The sequence below is a fragment of the Eschrichtius robustus genome, chromosome 8 (genome assembly GCF_028021215.1).
Source record: "Eschrichtius robustus isolate mEscRob2 chromosome 8, mEscRob2.pri, whole genome shotgun sequence".
Lineage (NCBI taxonomy): Eukaryota > Metazoa > Chordata > Mammalia > Artiodactyla > Eschrichtiidae > Eschrichtius > Eschrichtius robustus.
In genome coordinates, this window is record NC_090831.1 from 10,033,590 (window position 1) to 10,049,579 (window position 15,990).

The 15,990-nt window shown below is 59.4% G+C and overlaps 1 protein-coding gene across 1 annotated transcript in view; it reads left to right on the forward strand.

The window, feature by feature from the left end:
• Nucleotides 1–15,990, forward strand: part of CAMK2B (calcium/calmodulin dependent protein kinase II beta) — a 90,215-nt gene that overhangs the window by 38,626 nt on the left and 35,599 nt on the right. Inside the window, exon 3 of the mRNA XM_068550298.1 lies at nucleotides 9,753–9,812. Within this exon, the coding sequence (XP_068406399.1) occupies nucleotides 9,753–9,812 (60 nt within the window). The remainder of the gene's footprint in view (nucleotides 1–9,752; nucleotides 9,813–15,990) is intronic.

Below are 15,990 nucleotides of genomic sequence, written 5' to 3' on the forward strand. Positions count from 1 at the left end.
CAGCAGTCTGTATCACACAGGCTCAGAGCCTGGGGAGGACACTGCACGTCACGCAGGCCACTTCGGGTGCACTCGGGGCAAAGTGAGCAGCAGACTGAGGGAGGCAGGCTTCGTGGTGACCAGAGAGTGGGGTGCCCCTGGCTCCCCCGGGGGGATGTGGTTGCTTGTTTGAATAATTCCTTGCTGGCAGGGGACCGAGGCCACCACTTGGGGATAGGTCTGCTCTGCTCCTGGTCTGCCTGGGAGGAGGGCCACTTGGCTGGGTGAGCGGGCTGGGGAGCCTACAGCTAGGCCATTCGGGCCCTCCCGGTTTCACCGGACATCAGGGCAGCACATCACACGGGGCCTCAGTTTCAGGGCTTACATCATGAAATGCCGCGTCTGTTTCAAAGCTGAGCTGTGCCCCGTGTTGGGTGATGATGGCTCTGAGCCTGAAAAGGACGACTCTTCCCGTGGAGGAGCAGCTGAAAGGCCACAGGGACCGCAGAGTGAGGGCTCTGGGGACCACGTGGCCAGCTGGCAGCCCAGAGGCCTCAGCGCTGTGGTGTGGGGAGCGGCAGGCCGCTGGCCCAGCTCCCATGCACCTGGCGGCTTGTCGTGCCCCTCGAGAGCCCTTTCTTTGTCCCAACGAGGCAGTGGCAGCTGCAGGACCCACACAGGTGCCCTCCCTGGGCTGTGTGGCTGCCGGGTGACGTTGGTGTGATCATTGCTGGTTGCGTGCCACCTTTTAAAAACAAAACACACACAAGAAGCTACCATGGGAGCTGCTCTTTTCATAATCATGGCTTTGCCAGTGCCCGCCAGGAGCTGAAGCGTGACTAGACCTTCCTGGGGACCCCAGTGCTGGATGCAGAGCAGGATGGGATGTCCCCAGGGCCCCAGATGCTCCCTGGGTGAGCAGGCTGGGGTCAAGCATGTTAGCCCGTTGAAGGCTTGAGAAGCCCCAGGAGAGAGACCATAGGATGGCTGAGGCCTCCACGCCAGCCCCCTGGCTGGTGGCCCAGCTCCGATGCCCTACCCCGCGGCCTTCCTGTGCCCCGTCCTCCATCTGAAAGTTGGAGGCGATGTTAATAACAGCCCTACTTCGCGGGGAGCCCTGGGCAGGTTGTGGGGCCTGTGAAGAGCCCAAGAGCAAGCAGCAGAGGCTAATCCGAGGCGACCCGCAGACGCTCTCGTGCTGTGGAGCAGGGGAACGACCAGCATCTCAGGGCAACGCTCCCCCGTGACCTTCCTCCAGCTCCGGAACCGGCTTGCACCCCTTGACAGTGACCGGATGGTCAGGCCCTGCTGCAGGACCCTGCACTGCCCCTGGGGTGTCGCTCCCACATGTGCCAGCCCCGTGAGCCCTGTCAGGAGGCGAGAGCCACCGAGGCCCCGGCTTGGTGACGTCCTTCCCGAAAGTCCTGTCCTCCCCTGCAGTCTGTCCGTTCTGCACCCAGAAAGGGGATGAAGCTGAGGTCGGAGCCTCCAGGGTCAGCAGGTGCTGGTGCTTACACTTGAACTGGCCTCTGTCTGCCCTGGTCCACCCACCCCCAGTCCTGCTCACCCCCTTCCTGGGACCCTGAGGGCAGGACTGTAGGCGGTAGGGCGAGGTGCGCAGGCTGGAGGGTGCCGTGGGCTCTGTTGTGGACTCCGCTGGGTGCTGTGAATGTCCAGGATGTTCTATCAGAGTCTGACTCGGCAGCTTGGAAACACAAGAGCTTCCGGCCCATGTTCCCGTGCTCTGTTCCTCTGGACTCTGAAAACTTTGGGACACGTTGAGTTAAGGAGTTGATGCTGGACGGTGAATAGCATGAGCCCGCATGAAGTGGGATGTGGATATCCGTGAGCCTCCGAAGATTCTAGAAAGCTCTCTGTGCCATCCGATGGCGTAGGCGGTGGAGACGGGTGGGAAGGAGAGGAGGGAACCCCGAATGATGCATCCCGGGGCCCAGTGGCGCGGGTCACCTGGGGACAACGGGTCCTTGCCCTTGTCCAACGCAGCCGCGGACCCCCACCTCCCTTTGGAAGAATAGAAGCCCCTGGAGAGGAGACAACTGCTGGGGTCCTGAGTGTCGTGTTGGACAGAGGCTGGAGGAGGGAAGCAAGAAAAGCAGCGAGGATGACAGGCCAGGTGCCCAGCTCTGTGGGCAGGCAGCGGGGAGGGGCCGGCAGCTGGGGTTTCCTCTCTTCCGTGGCCTCTCCCTGGGAACACCCCCCAACCCTCTTCACACATGGGAAACAGACTCAGAGAACAAGGCTTGGTCCCATTCAGGGCCCTGTGTCCAGTGTCCCCGTGGCCACCCGAGCCCGGCCCATAGGCGAGCCTGCCATGCCCCAGCTTGACGATGTTGGTTTGGGTTCACTGCTGGTTTAGCCTGGATGGAACGGGAGCCTGGGCAGCCCCCCACCCTGTGGAGGCAACAGCTGGACAGCCAGGATGGGACGTGGGAGCTGCCCCCAGCCCTGCAGGCTACGGCTGTCCTCGGACCTCGTGAGGTGGGCAGTGTGGGCATCTGACCTCCCCCCGCCGGGGGAGGGGCGGCACTGTCTCTGCTGGTGCAGGACCCCTGGCTTTGGTCACACCCACCCGGGTGAGGACAGGCGAGGCAGCCAAGGGCAGGGGCTGCTGCCTGGACTCCCCGCGGCCGCCGTCCTCCAGCCGCACCCGCACCCGCATGCTGCATGTTCAGGCAGGTGATTCTGTAGACGTGTCACCCTCGGGGGCCTGGCCACACGCACACTCCCACACCCCACAGCCTGAGGGCCGGCCGGCCCTGTCCACCCCTTCCCTGTGGGCATCCTTCTCCCCTGGGGCCTTGGCCACAAGGGAATGGATGGTGACCCCGGGGCGGGGGCCTGACCCCAACCTGACGCTCAGATCCCTGCTGACTCGGGGTCCAGGAGCTGCTGAGTTTGGCAGAGTGTCCTGGGCAGCAGCCACGGTGGCCCACGATCTCCAGCCGGTTCCCTGACATGTCCCAGCCTCCCATGTCCCAGGCCAGGACCCCAGCAGAGCCCTCTGCCATCCCCTCGTCCCCAGCTCTCCCTGGCCAGGTCGTCCTCCAGCCAGGGTGGGCAGGGGGGGAACTGCAGAAGCCCGCGGAGACCCTTGTGCAGGTGGGGTCTCCCCAGTGAACACAGCCCGCCCGGCCCCAGGGGCTAGGGGGGGTCCAGTAGGCATCGGGGAGGAGAGAGCGTTCCTGAACCCCTCCACGTGCCAGGCGGTGTGGGCTTTCCACGCGGGGTTTCATGTTCGGTCCAGCCTGACCTGTCCTTACTGCTGACTTCCCGGGACGTGGCCGCACTTGTCCTAGGCCGAGCCCCGGGGAGAGGGAGGCAGCCCCTCCTCACGGCCGGGCCTCCTGTCTTCCCCCCGCCGCCCCGTCCTTCCTGTTGCCCGTGCCCGGCGCCTCGCGGGTGTCCTTCTGCCGGTGACAGCACTGCTGCTGCTCCTGGCAGCGGGCGAGGGGCCAGGCGCCCACCCACGTCCCTCCTGTTGCCCTTCTGCTGGCTCCTCTCACCCCCCAACCGCCCCGCTCTGCTGTGAGTCACCCACAGCCGGGCAGCAGGTGGCGGCTGGGCGGGCGGCCGTCACTGGGGGGCTGTGAGGGAGGCCACCAGCCTCGGGTCCAGTCCTGGCCTCAGGACTCTGAGCTCCTCTGGGTGCCTGTTTCTCGACCGTGTGCCCCACCCTGCAGGGTGCAGCAGGGCCCGCGATCATCCTCTCCCACCTCCAAGGGCTGCATCTCCCCCCCTGCCCTCAGCAGCTACCTCTTCATTCTTGACTCAGCTCGGGCTGCCCCCACCTGGGGGACCCTGCCTGGGAGGACCCGCCCTGTTGATGAGTTAGTTTGGGGCGGGGAAGAGCCGGTTTGAGTCTCTCTCTGCCGTTCCACAGGGAGTTATTGAAGTCAAAGTTAATGCTTACGGTGAGTGGACAGCGCCCCCCTGTGGTCATTTTTGGCAGCGCCTGTCTCTTCCTGCCCCTTGGGGTCCCCTGACCCATTCCCTTCGCGGTGGTGGGTGCCAGCCACGGCACAGTGACAGCCCCAAGAGGGCCCCTCCCCGCCTCCTAGGGGTTCCTGGGGGCCCCTGGGGTCTGGGAACTGCCATCCTGTGTGGGGTGTGCACCCAGCGTGAGGCGTGCAGGGCTGCACGGGGTCACCTCCCTTCCCGGGTCACCCGGCGCCACCCCTCGGGGACCCCCAGAGTGCAGGGTAGGCCTGCACAGAGATCAAGGCAGAATCAACCAGAAGCTTCCAGGTCCCGCGTTGCTGGGGCACGGGCTACAGAGCTGAGGGTATGGAGCCTCAGGGGCTGTGACAGGAGCTCAGGCAGGTGACAGCTGGTGATGGCAGGTCCAGTGTAGCTGGTGTCTTTCAGTAAAGTGCTTTTTGTTTTGTTTGATAAGCGCTTTTATAGAGTATAAGTGAATGCTGTGTTTTATCGGTGGGGTGTTTCTCTGCTAGGAGAAATAAATAGCTTGTTTCTGCCTCTGCCGACCCCCTCGCGGGAGCAGGTGTAAGTGTCGCGTGCACGTCAGGTTGCCCCAGACGCAACAAGACAGTCACTTTTTGGCTACAGGCCCGCAGGCACTTAGGCTGGTCTCCACGTGGGGTGCGGATCCGTCAGGCACCCGAGCATTTAAGAGATGGCTGAACTCAGGAGTTCCCTAGAGCTTCACATCAGAGGGGGTGTGAGAACCGAGTCTGTGCCCCCATGAATGGCAAGCTCCTCCAAAACCCCACTCCGGTGTCCCCCGTTGAGTCTCCTTCAGGCAGCACCATCCCCCGCACCCCGCGTCTGCTGTCCTCAGGGCTCACGGCACTGCTGCACCTGCTCCTTGGGACCCAGGACCGGTGTCCCCTGGGTCCCCAGGACACGGTCAGTGCTGGCCTTGGGTCCGTGGCGGGGAGGAGGGCGGAGAGGTCTCGCTGTGACAGGGTGGGGTTCTGGAGGCTGGCGGGGAGTTTAGCTTGTGCCCTCATTCCTTGGCTCCCCGTTTTTCCATGTCCTATGTCAGAGGTCACCCTCAGACCCCAGAGGCAGGGCACGTGAGGGGTGATGCAGGGACCGACCCTGGAAAGGGGGCCCAACGCCCTCTGGGGACAGGATGCGTGGCGGTGTCAGTGGGGTGGATTCTCGGGGCTCACTTGTCCTTGCTTTCAAACCTGCACAGGCGTGGCACACATTCCGAGACACGTACCAATGTTCCATAACAAAACGCCAGCCGACGTGGTAGCAGGGCCACGAGCAGCAGGTGCCTGGGCCTCAGGGCAACTCCGGGCACCCGGACCCTCAGGGCACCAGGCCACAGCCCTGGGAGGGCCCTTTCGAGCCTCTTGGCTGGGCTCAAGGCACCGTGGCCTCCACAGCCCTGGCAGGTGCCTGGTTGGCCCCTCCTGGGGTCACCCGCTGCCTGCGCATCACTGCAGTGGGCACGGCAGGGTCTGGCTGCTCAGGAAGACTCTTGGGACCTCCCTCAGGAGGGGGTACCGGGCTGGGGTGCCCGGGGTACTGTTGGGTCCTGGGTGGGATGGGCAGCCTTTTGACTGCGTTCTCTCCATGGGCCTGCTTGGTGGTCACTGCCGTGGTCTTCCGAGTCCAGGCAGGTCCCTGGGGCCAGGGCCCCGGGAAGGAGGGAGACTGGCAGGGATGAGCGGGTGCGGCAGTTCTGAGAGGTCACAGAGTTTGCTCAGGGCTGCTGGCCGGTCCCACGTGCTGCTGCCCGCCGGGGGACGCGGTGGGGTGGAGGTGTCCTCCCAGGTTCCCACTGGTGGTGTAGAGCCAAGACACACTTCTTGCCAACCGGACTGGGTTAAATTAAACCCACCATGTCTATGGTGGGTTTTTATGATGTTCCTTTGGACATTCAGAGATGATGCCTCAACTTTGTAGAAAGAAAATCATAGGATGCAGGCAGAGTTAGGATGCTGGGTTCTTCCTCACATGGCCACGTGCCGGGCCCGAGATGGGCCTCCTGGGCCGGAGAAGGGCAGCCTCCTCCTCCAGCCCCTTCTTGTGGCTTCTGGTTCCCATCTGAGGTCATGGAATATCAGCTTAGATTTTTAATTCCAGGGCAAATGTTACCATAGCGGGTTTTATGACACACCCCTCATCATATTTATCCAGTGGCTTTGTGCTCTCTGGAGACAGGATCAAACTTCTAAAAAAAAAAAACCAATATTTTTCCCTATGATAAAAGTAACACAAGATTGTTGTCCAAGTTGGGGAAAAATATAAAGAATAAAAGTTACCCGTAATTCTGCCACCCAGAGTGAAGCAATTACTATCTTGATGTGATGTACACACTTGGACTCTTACCAGCTTGGACCACGTGTTGTGATGCAGAGTTTCAGAGCTGCTTCTGGCTGAGTACTGCTGGGCCCAATACGGAAAGGGGACAGCCGGGAGCGTCAGTGACCTGCCTGGCCATGGGTGGACACCAGCACCTGGGCTGGCAGCCTGGTATCTCTTCTTTTTTTTTAACATCCTTATTGGAGTATAATTGCTTTGCAATGTTGTGTTAGTTTCTGCTGTATAACAAAGTGAATCAGCTATACATATACAATATCCCCATATCTCTTCCATTTTGAGTCTCCCTCCCTCCCACCCTCCCTATCCCACCCCTCTAGGTGGTCACAAAGCACCGAGCTGATCTCCCTGTGCTATGCGGCTGCTTCCCACTAGCTATCTGTTTTACATTTGGTAATGTATATATGTCAATGCTGCTCTCTCAATTCGTCCCAGCTTACCCTTCCCCCTCCCCGTGTCCTCAAGTCCATTCTCTACGTCTGCGTCTTTATTCCTGTCCTGCCCCTAGGTTCTTCAGAACCATTTTTATTTTTAGATTCCATATATATGTGTTAGCATACAGTATTTGTTTTTCTCTTTCTGACTTACTTCACTCTGTATGACAGACTCTAGGTCCATCCACCTCACTACAAATAGTTCAATTTCGTTTCTTTTTATGGCTGAGTAATGGTGTCTCTTCTTGACCCCAAACAAATAATTTATCCCTCCAAACATGCCTCGGAGTAGGTCCAGATTTTTTGGATGAGGGCTCTCTGTCCTTGGTGACAAGATTCAGTAAAAAGATAGAGTTGTTTGTTATCTGCTTCCCAAAGATGGAGTCCCACATGGATTTTTCTCCTGGTTTTTATTTATGACTGCAATCAGCAGTTTTTCCAGAGAAAACTACCCCTGCTCCCACCGTCTTATAGCCTCCTGTCTCTACTCTGACCTCAGCCTTGCTCTGGCCCCATCCGCATGAGGGTAGGCTGCTCAGGTACCATCCACATCAGGAGGAATCCGCTCTGACATTATGGGGACAGGAACAAAATTGGAATGTAGACTGTGGGTTAGATTGAGTATCGTATCTGCACTGGATTTAGTGAGTGGGGTAACTGCCCCAAGATTATGTAAGAGAACGTCCTTGTGCTTACGAAACACACTGAGTGTTACCTGGTAAAAGGACACTAAATGCGGGGCTTACTTTCACATGCTTCAGAGGAGGTAAGTGTATGTATAGGAAGGACAGAGATTATACAGAAATGCGATCCAATAGTACTTTGTACTATTCTTGCAACTTTAAGTTTGAAAAATGTTCAGAATAATAAATGTAAAAAAAAAAACACTATGAAAGAACAAAACAACCCACAAACCCACCACCGTGCACATCCAGCCCTCCTAATTCCACCCTGCGAGTGAGCTGCGGTCCTGGATGTTGCGAGAACCATTCACCTGCTTTCCTCTAGAGTGGGCCTCACGTATATGGAAAGCCATCCGCCCCCCACCTGGTTATGCTTAGTGTTGCCTGTTTTTGAGCTTCATGCAGACGGAAAAGTGAAAGCCACCCCGCTTGTGTTCTTTTGCGGCCGCTTTCCACTTATCCCTCCTAATGGTGACTCTTGGGCTGCATCTTGCCTGCTGATGCTGTAGCTGCCCCACCCCCATTCCCCCCCCCGCCCCCCCCCCCCCCCCGCCGGCAGGATGGGCCACAAGAGTGCTTGCTGCGTTGGTGTGGAGGTGAAGGTGCGAGGGTCTGTCCCGAACGCCCAGCCCCTGGCCTGCGGTTCTGCCAGAGCCCTCCCAGGGCCAAGGGGCCTGGCAAGACAGATGGGAGCCGGGTGGGCAGCTCAGGAAGGTGTTAGTATCTCCGGGAGGCTTGAGTGCCCATCCTGAGAAGAGGGAGAGCCAGCTGGATGCCCCAGGTGTTTCCCAGAGAGATTCCTGTCTACAGGCATGACTTTCCGTTCAGGAGAGGCACATGTGTGTTTACAGGTATGTCCGTGTTCAGGACTGTCCTGATTCTCCCAGCCTCTGTCACATGGCCCAGGGAGAGCTGACCACACGCTAGCCAGCGGGCTCCTTTCCTGCAGGAGGACCTGTTGGTGGGCTGGGTCCTTTCCCCCAAGGAAGAGGCAGGGATGGGCTGGCAGGTCTGAGGAGGCCTACCGAGTGGCTTTACTGCTTCTGAGGACATTTTGTAATTAGCACATTAATTGTGTCCCGCTAGTGAGGGCTGTCAGGAGTTCCCTGGTGAATCAGGCGGTCCTGTGGTCTTGTCTGGTGTATTAATGTCCTCCCCAGGCCCCTGCAGTGAAGGGCTCAGTGCAAGCAGGGGCGGGGGGGTCCCAGGCCCCGGGCACCCCCTCCCCAGCCACTTCCCGCCCTGGAGCAGCTGCCATCCTGAATCCCCACCTTTCTTCACTGTCCGGCCACCCGTGTGCCAGCGCCGTGCGTGTTGGCCTCCATGTGAATGAAGCGTGGTTTGGGTCTTCCTCTGTGAGCGGCTTTTTCCACTCGGCCTCACGTTGGGAGGTTGGGGTGATGTGCACACGTTGATGGGTGTATTCTTTTGTGTGATTTATTTCTGCCTTCTCCGCTCAGTGGAAATGTGTTTTTTTCAGTTTTTTACTGTGACAATCTCCATCAGCTTTTAAAATCCTCCTGGCACCTCTGTTTGAAAGATAAAATTTCTGGCTGATAAGTCACTCGGTCCTTGGGGGGGCCGGCCTCTGGAACTGAGGTCCTGTGCCTCTCGGGGATGGGAGGAGGGACACAGGGCTGGAGGGAGGAAGGGCAGTTTCGGGATACCTGGGGTGACTTCTCTCTGAGGCTTTGACTCTTCTTCCTGCTGACGTTGCAATAAACACCGGAGCCCGGCAAAATTCAGGCGTGTGTTTTTGTAGGTTTGTGCGTAGGGGTAGGGGTCAGGTCGAGCATCCTTTGCCGGATGTCCAGCCAGAGGCCGGCCCAGGCCCATGCTGACCCGCACGCTGGTTGCACGCCCCCAGCGGGCCGACAGCACTGCTCTGCCAGCCCCTCAACCGCCTCTGAAGAACAAATTAGGCCTCAGCAGAAAGCTCTGCAGAGTCTGGAATTAGGCCAAATTAGTGAAGGATTAAATTGGTGCTGTCCGTTCTGTTGCTGATAGATGGCATCTTCTCTTCCTGAATCACCTGGGGAAACTTTGGGCCCCGAGTGAGCCCCACTCCCGTCTCCCGTGGGCTTCTCATTCCAGGCACTGGGCAGCCTCTTCCAGCCCAACGCTGCCAGCCAGGGGTCGGGGTGGGGGTGGGGGGCACAACGTGATGTGTCCCCTGGGCAGGCAGCGGTCACCCGGGTGGACACTGAGGGAGGTGGTGGCCAGGTCCTCCTGGCCGTGAGTCTCGTGGTTGGCAGTCTGTCCAGCATGCAGTCGAGGGGCACGGGGTGTCACTGGCTGCAGGGCCACGAGGTGATGCTGTGTCCCTTTTTGTCCCCAGATCACCAGAAGCTGGAGAGAGAGGCTCGAATCTGCCGTCTTCTGAAGCATTCCAACATCGGTGAGTAGCCCTCGGGGTAGGGGTCCCAGCTCTCCCATACAGCCAGCAGGGGGACCCCAAAGGCATCCCTTTCCTTCTCCATTGAAGTATCCCACCCTCAGGCCCCTGGAAACATCTCCTCCTCCTGACCCGGAGGGATTCCTGCAGGGACTTTGGGGCAACCCTCTGGGGGAGGTCAAGGCCGGGCTCCTCCTGGATGGGTCCCTGCCCACCACTCTGTAAGTCTGATCCATGATTCTGGTGAAAACACACAGGGGCCTCACGTTCCGTGGCTTCAGAAAAGCCACAAGACGGCCTGATTACAGAGAAAAAAGTTTGGAAACCGAAGACCACACCAGCACAGCCCCAGCCTGAGGTCTGAGGCCTGAGGCCTGAGGCCTGAGGCCTGAGGTTTGAGGTCTGATTCTGGAGAACCTCTGCCGTCCCCCCAGCCCGGGGCCCCTGGAACTGCCATCTGGGTCGGGGATCAGCTGCCCCTTGGGGGCACGTGGAGCCCCAGGAGCCCGGGTCTTGGCCTCAGGGAGTGTGGGTGCCCTGCCCACGGTAGGCCCCTTCCTTCTTCTTTTTTTTTATTTCTGAGATATACATTTTAAAGTAATAACTAGAATTATGACTTATAACGTTATACCAGAACATATAAGATCTTTAGAAATTTCATGTAATGTCTGAAACATTTATATTAACATATTTCCATACAAATAACCCAATGAAAGTTTAGTATTAGTTGTTCTGTTTGTTTTTTTATACTGCAGGTTCTTATTAGTCATCAATTTTATACACATCAGTGTATACATGTCAATCCCAATCACCCAATTGAGCCCCTTCCTTCTGAAACCTCAGACTGAGTAGGGATTCAGTCCAGACACAATCGTAGGAGCTGCTGGGACCCCAGACCCCGGAAGCTGGTGCAGATCTCCCGGGGCCTGTCAGCCTCCGCCTGCCCCGCTCAGCCGTGAGCGGCCCCTGTCCGCGCAGCACAGCTGCCTGTCTTCTCCACCTCTGGTCCCTTTAGGGACTCCTGAGGAGCCCAGGACCCAGCCCTTGACCACACCGGGAAGCAGCCGGGTGGCACGGGGGGAGGGTGGGCCCGCGTTCTCAGAGGCCCCCAGGGAGCTCGTCAGGGTGGATTCCCGGGCCCTCTTGCCCGCGTTCTGACTCAGTTGTGCCGGGATGACGCCCAGGACTCTGTCTAAAAGGGATGCCAGGCTGTGCTCAGGAGCCCCGTCCGTGCCACTCCCAGACCATGGCCTCGGCCGCGGGACCAGGAGGGCCGCAGGGGGGCTCGGGGTCCTCGGAGCTGGTTGTGGGAGCTGCTGCCTCCGTGGCTGTGGCCCCTCCAGGCCACTGGCTCTTGTGCAGCTGGCCCAGCCTGGGTGCGAGGTGCAGGGCAAGGCAGATCTCCTGTTCCTAGGCGGGCCCCTCGGTGTCGGCCCCAGGGCTGCTGCCGCCCTCGTGCCTGGGCCCATACTCTTTCTAATCACGGATTCTCAAGGCTGAGACTGTTGGAATCACAGCGCGCAGATTCCTGACCTGCCCCCGGGAAAGCCTGGCTCGGAGGCCTAGAGCGGGCCCAGGAATCGGAATCTGAGCCAGCCTGGTGGGTGATTCTGAGGTGGGTGTCCACAGGGACCCCAGCCCCCTCTTCACTGGGCCGGGGCATGTTTGGCAAAAGGCGGGCTCCAGTCCGACCTCACCCCTGGGCTGTTGCCCCTCTGCCCGTCCAGGTCCAGGCGCCCGAGGACCCTCTCTCCTGGTGCTCCTGGCTGATCCCACCTCACCGCCAGCTCTACCCACACCCCTTCCCATGCCAGCTCCCTCCCCTGTGTCCGCTGAGCGCCAATCAAGTGTGGGTCCCCCATTCTGAGTGGTTTTCAGGAATCCCGGTACTAGGGAGAAGACCCAGGTGTTCTTGGGTTGGTGTCTGGGGACAGTTCTTCAACAAGAAGCCTCCCTGCCCTGCCTGCATACCCCGTGTGGTTCTGGGTGGGTTCTGAGTGGTCCCTGAGGCCCGCGTAGGGGGTTTATTCTAGAACACAGGGGAGGCAGAGCTGAGACTCTGGGGGTTCAGCTGAACATTGCCTGTAGACTCAGGAGGGGCTCTCTTGATGAGTGAGTAGTGGGGGAGACTTTTGGGGGAGGTGAGGGGAGCCCCTTGCTCCGTGGCCTGTGTCTACCCAGCCCCATCTCTGAACAGAAGTGCTCCCAGCCCCGCACCCCCGGGAGAGGAAGCAGGAGCACGTTCAGATGGAGGCGGGGGAGGGGCTCTGGGAGGGGCTCCCCTTCCTGTCCTGGCTCACTCGGGAAGCAGTTGTGCTCAGGGCGTGCGCAGGGGAGGAGCCCCGGTTTGCCCGTCTGGAAGGTGGAGATGCTGCCGCCTCCTCACAGGGACCCCCCTGCGAGGAGCCGAGAGGGTTCCCCTGGGGAGCCGGGCGGGAGCCGTGAAAGCCCCCCTTTCCGAGGCAGTGTGCTGAGGTTCAGAGCTCAGAGACCTGGATTCGGGCCCCGCCTCTGCCCTCAAAAGCCACAGCAGCCCCTGAACTTCCCTGAGGCACAGTCTCCTTGTTTGTGGACTAGGCGTGCTTCACACGTGTGTCAGTCGTCCAGGCTTGGCAACTAATTGCCCCAGAACTCAACCAACAAGCGCTGATTTTCTCTGTCTCTGTGGGTTCAAGAGCAGTTCAGCTGGGTGACTGGGGCGGGGGCGGGGGGGGGGGGGCTGCCACATAATTTGTGGGATCGGTGCAAAATGAAAATGTGGGGACTTTTCTCAAAAATTATTATGAATTTCAAAACAGCAACAGCAGGGCAGGGCCCTCTGGAGCCTGGGGCCTGGGGCAGCTACACAGGTGGCCTGGCCATGAGCTGGCCCTGCCCAGGGCTCCAGAGAGAGACAGACCGAAAGAAAAAGAGAGACAGAGAGAGGCAGAGACAGAGATTGAGACAGACAGACAGAGACAGAGAGACAGACAGAGATGGAGAGGGAAGGAGAACAAGGAACACAGTGCTTTTTCTTCCCCAGATTGTGGTAAAATATACATAACAATATTTATCAGTTTAACTATTTTTAAGTGTACAGTTCAGTGACATTAAGTACATTCACAATGTTATGTAACCATCGCCCTCACCTGTACTCAAAACCTTTTCATCACCCCCAGGGGAAACTCTGCATCCATTAAACACTAACCACTCCCCCCCCCCGCCCCCAGCGCCTGACACCCACCATTCTACTTTCTGTCTCTATGAATTTGACACCCTGGGAACCTCATTGATATCGGGACCATACAGTATTTGTCTTTTGGGAACGGGCTGATTTCACTGAGCCTAATGTCCTCAAGGTTCATCCGTGTTGTAGCAGGTGTCAGAATTTCCTTCCTTTTTAAGGCTGAATAATATTCCACTGTGTGTCTATTCCACATTGTGTGTATCTCTTCATCCATCAGTGGAACTTGGCCTGTTAGCTATCGTGACTAATGCCGCCATGAACATGGGTGTCCAAGTCTCTGCTTTCAGTCCTTTGGGGGTATACCTCGCAGTGGATTCTTGGACCATATGGTGGTTCTGTGTTTAATTTTTGAAGTTATGATCCAGTCTGGGAGGGGTCATGCTGTCACCCTGCCTTATTCTGTTTGTTTGAAGGCCACACACGAGAGTGAAGGAGCCAAGCTCCCCTCTTAAAGGGGGCCCATCAGAGGGTGTGAATGCTTCTCACGATTAGCACGATGGCACATGCTGGCTGCTGGCTGCCGGCTGGGCTGTAGCATTAGGAGCTGGTGCCCGGAGTCAGGCCCCTGGGTGGAAGCTCCCCTCCCAGGGGCTTTAGTTTCTGTTCAGAGACCAGGGGGCACCTGGGCAGAGGAGACAGGTGTGGGCCGGCCTTGGCAGTGCCCTGTGTGGGCCCGTCCCGGGAAGCAGGCCCGGGCGTCTGGGGACGGGCATGACCCGCAAGACACGTGCCCTCCACGTGACACGTGCCCTCCACAGACACGTCTGTGCTGTAGTCGACTGTCCATGAGGTTGGCTCCCTCCACCTGGGGTCTCAGGAATCCCCTCGTCAGCGCATATTTACGGACACCTACCCCGTGCCAGCGGGAGACTCGGCTGAGGGCAAGGCTACCTCCACCCTCACCTCACTGGTGGGCTGTAGCCGCCTCAAGAGGTTGCTGCTCAGCACGTGAGGGTGTCCCAAACTTCCCACACTGCCCCCAGGGACTGTGGGTGACAGAGATTAAGCAGAGCCCGTGGCAGGCAGAATCTTCCACAGCCTTGTTAGAATGGGCCCCATTGGGCGGTGAGCAGAGCCCATCGGCCTTGACTCAGCAGGCAGCCCTCAGCCTTCCTCCAGCCTCCTCTCTTCCTCCCTCCGGCCTTCCCTCAGCCTCCCATCACCCCTCAGCCTCCCCCAGCCTCCCTCAGCCTCTCTCCAGCCTCCCCTCAGCCTCTCTCCAGCCTCCCTCAGCCTCTCTCCAGCCTCCCCTCAGCCTCTCTCCAGCCTCCCTTTAGCCTCCCCTCAGCCTCCCTCAGCCTCCCTCCAGCCTCCCCTCAGCCTCTCTCCAGCCTCCCCTCAGCCTCTCTCCAGCCTCCCTTTAGCCTCCCCTCAGCCTCCCTTTAGCCTCTCTCTGGCTTCCCCCCAGCTTCCCCTCAGCCCCCCGTCAGCCTCCTCTCTGCACGCTGACCCTCTCTCTCCTGGGCCTGGCTCATTGATGGCAAATTCCCACCTCCTGGTTTCTGGGGCTGGAACTGGCTTCTGGGGCTGGAACTGGCTTCCCTTGCAGGATGGTCCACCCAGGAGCTGGGCAGGTGGGCACCATGGGGGACAATGGCCCTGCGAGGATTTCCTGCCGAGATGAGGAGGCCAGTGCAGGAGGGGAAGGTGAAAGGTTTCCAGTCTCCAAACGCTCAGGGCCCATGCTGTCATTCCCCAGCTCTCCCTTCCCAAAGCCCATCATATGATGGGTCACAGGGCCCTGCCCTCCCTCACAGCACAAGGGTCCAGGGAGGGGTTCAGGCGCAGCTTTGGAGGGGCAGAAGGACCCCCTACCGAGAGCCCCCTGGCCTGGGACTCGGGGTCCTGTCCCTGGAGGAGCTGTGGCCCCAGCAGCAGGAGGCGCGTCCCTGGGCTCCCCCCACCCCCTTGTCCCCCTAACCCAGTGCTCCCAGGCCAGACTCTTTCAGGTATTACTGGGACTTTATCTGCCGCCTCTGTATGCCACCCACAGTGTTATTTACTTACTGTTTTTACTTAAAAAGATTCTATGACAATTCCTTTCTTGACTTAGTCCTGCCTGTGAAATCACGGGTCTGATGTGCTAGGTAGGTTTTCTTCCAAACCATTAAAGTAATACATAACTATTTTTTAAATGTTAAAACTATTTAACTAAAAAGAGTGTCTACGCCTACGTGGCCTTGACTCCCATGCAGAACCCCCAGTGTCTTCCAGGGCGAGGCCGAGGGCCCTGCCAGCAGGACCTGGGAGCCTGAGCCCCTCTCACCTGCTCGGGGGGCGAGGCCTGAGGGCAGCGTGGCCTCTGCCAGGAGGAAGGCCCAGCAGCACCCCAGACTTATGGACCCCTGAGGCTCCCCTGGGGAAGGGGGCTCCCCTGCATGGGAGGAGAGAAAGGCCCCCCGGGGGGGGGTCCCTCTGGGGCGCTGTCTGCAGGGCTGGCGGGGTGGTGGAGGGTGGACCCCTCCCCTCCATGCTGCCCCTCCACCCCGGGCCTTTCTTTGCTTGGAGTTCCAGGGGAGGCTGCTCGGAGGGGCCGATGTGCTGGGCCCCCCGCAGAAAGGAGTCAGCATGGGGAGAGCTTTTGGTCCCTCAGGGATTTTGCAGGAGGGGCCTCGAGGAGGTCGCAGTGAGCCGGGGGTCTGCTGTGTGTTAGGGAGATGCAGACCTGCCCGGGTGGAGTCGGGGTCCGGGCGGACCTGGGTGGGGTGAGGCTGGACGCTGGGTCCTTGAGCAGAGATTAAAGCGAGCAATGGGAGGGGGAGATGGTGAGAGAAGCAGACGTGTGAGACGAGGCGCCCTGGAGCCACCCATGCCGCTTCTCCTTGGCGACCAGATGCCCTGACTGCTTGCAGCAGGGGCCTGCCCCCCGGGCGCCAGGCCGTGGCCCGAGGTCAGGGGCCATTGCAGCCAGATTGGGGTTCCTGGTGTGAGGACACTGCTGGCCGGGCCCTTGGG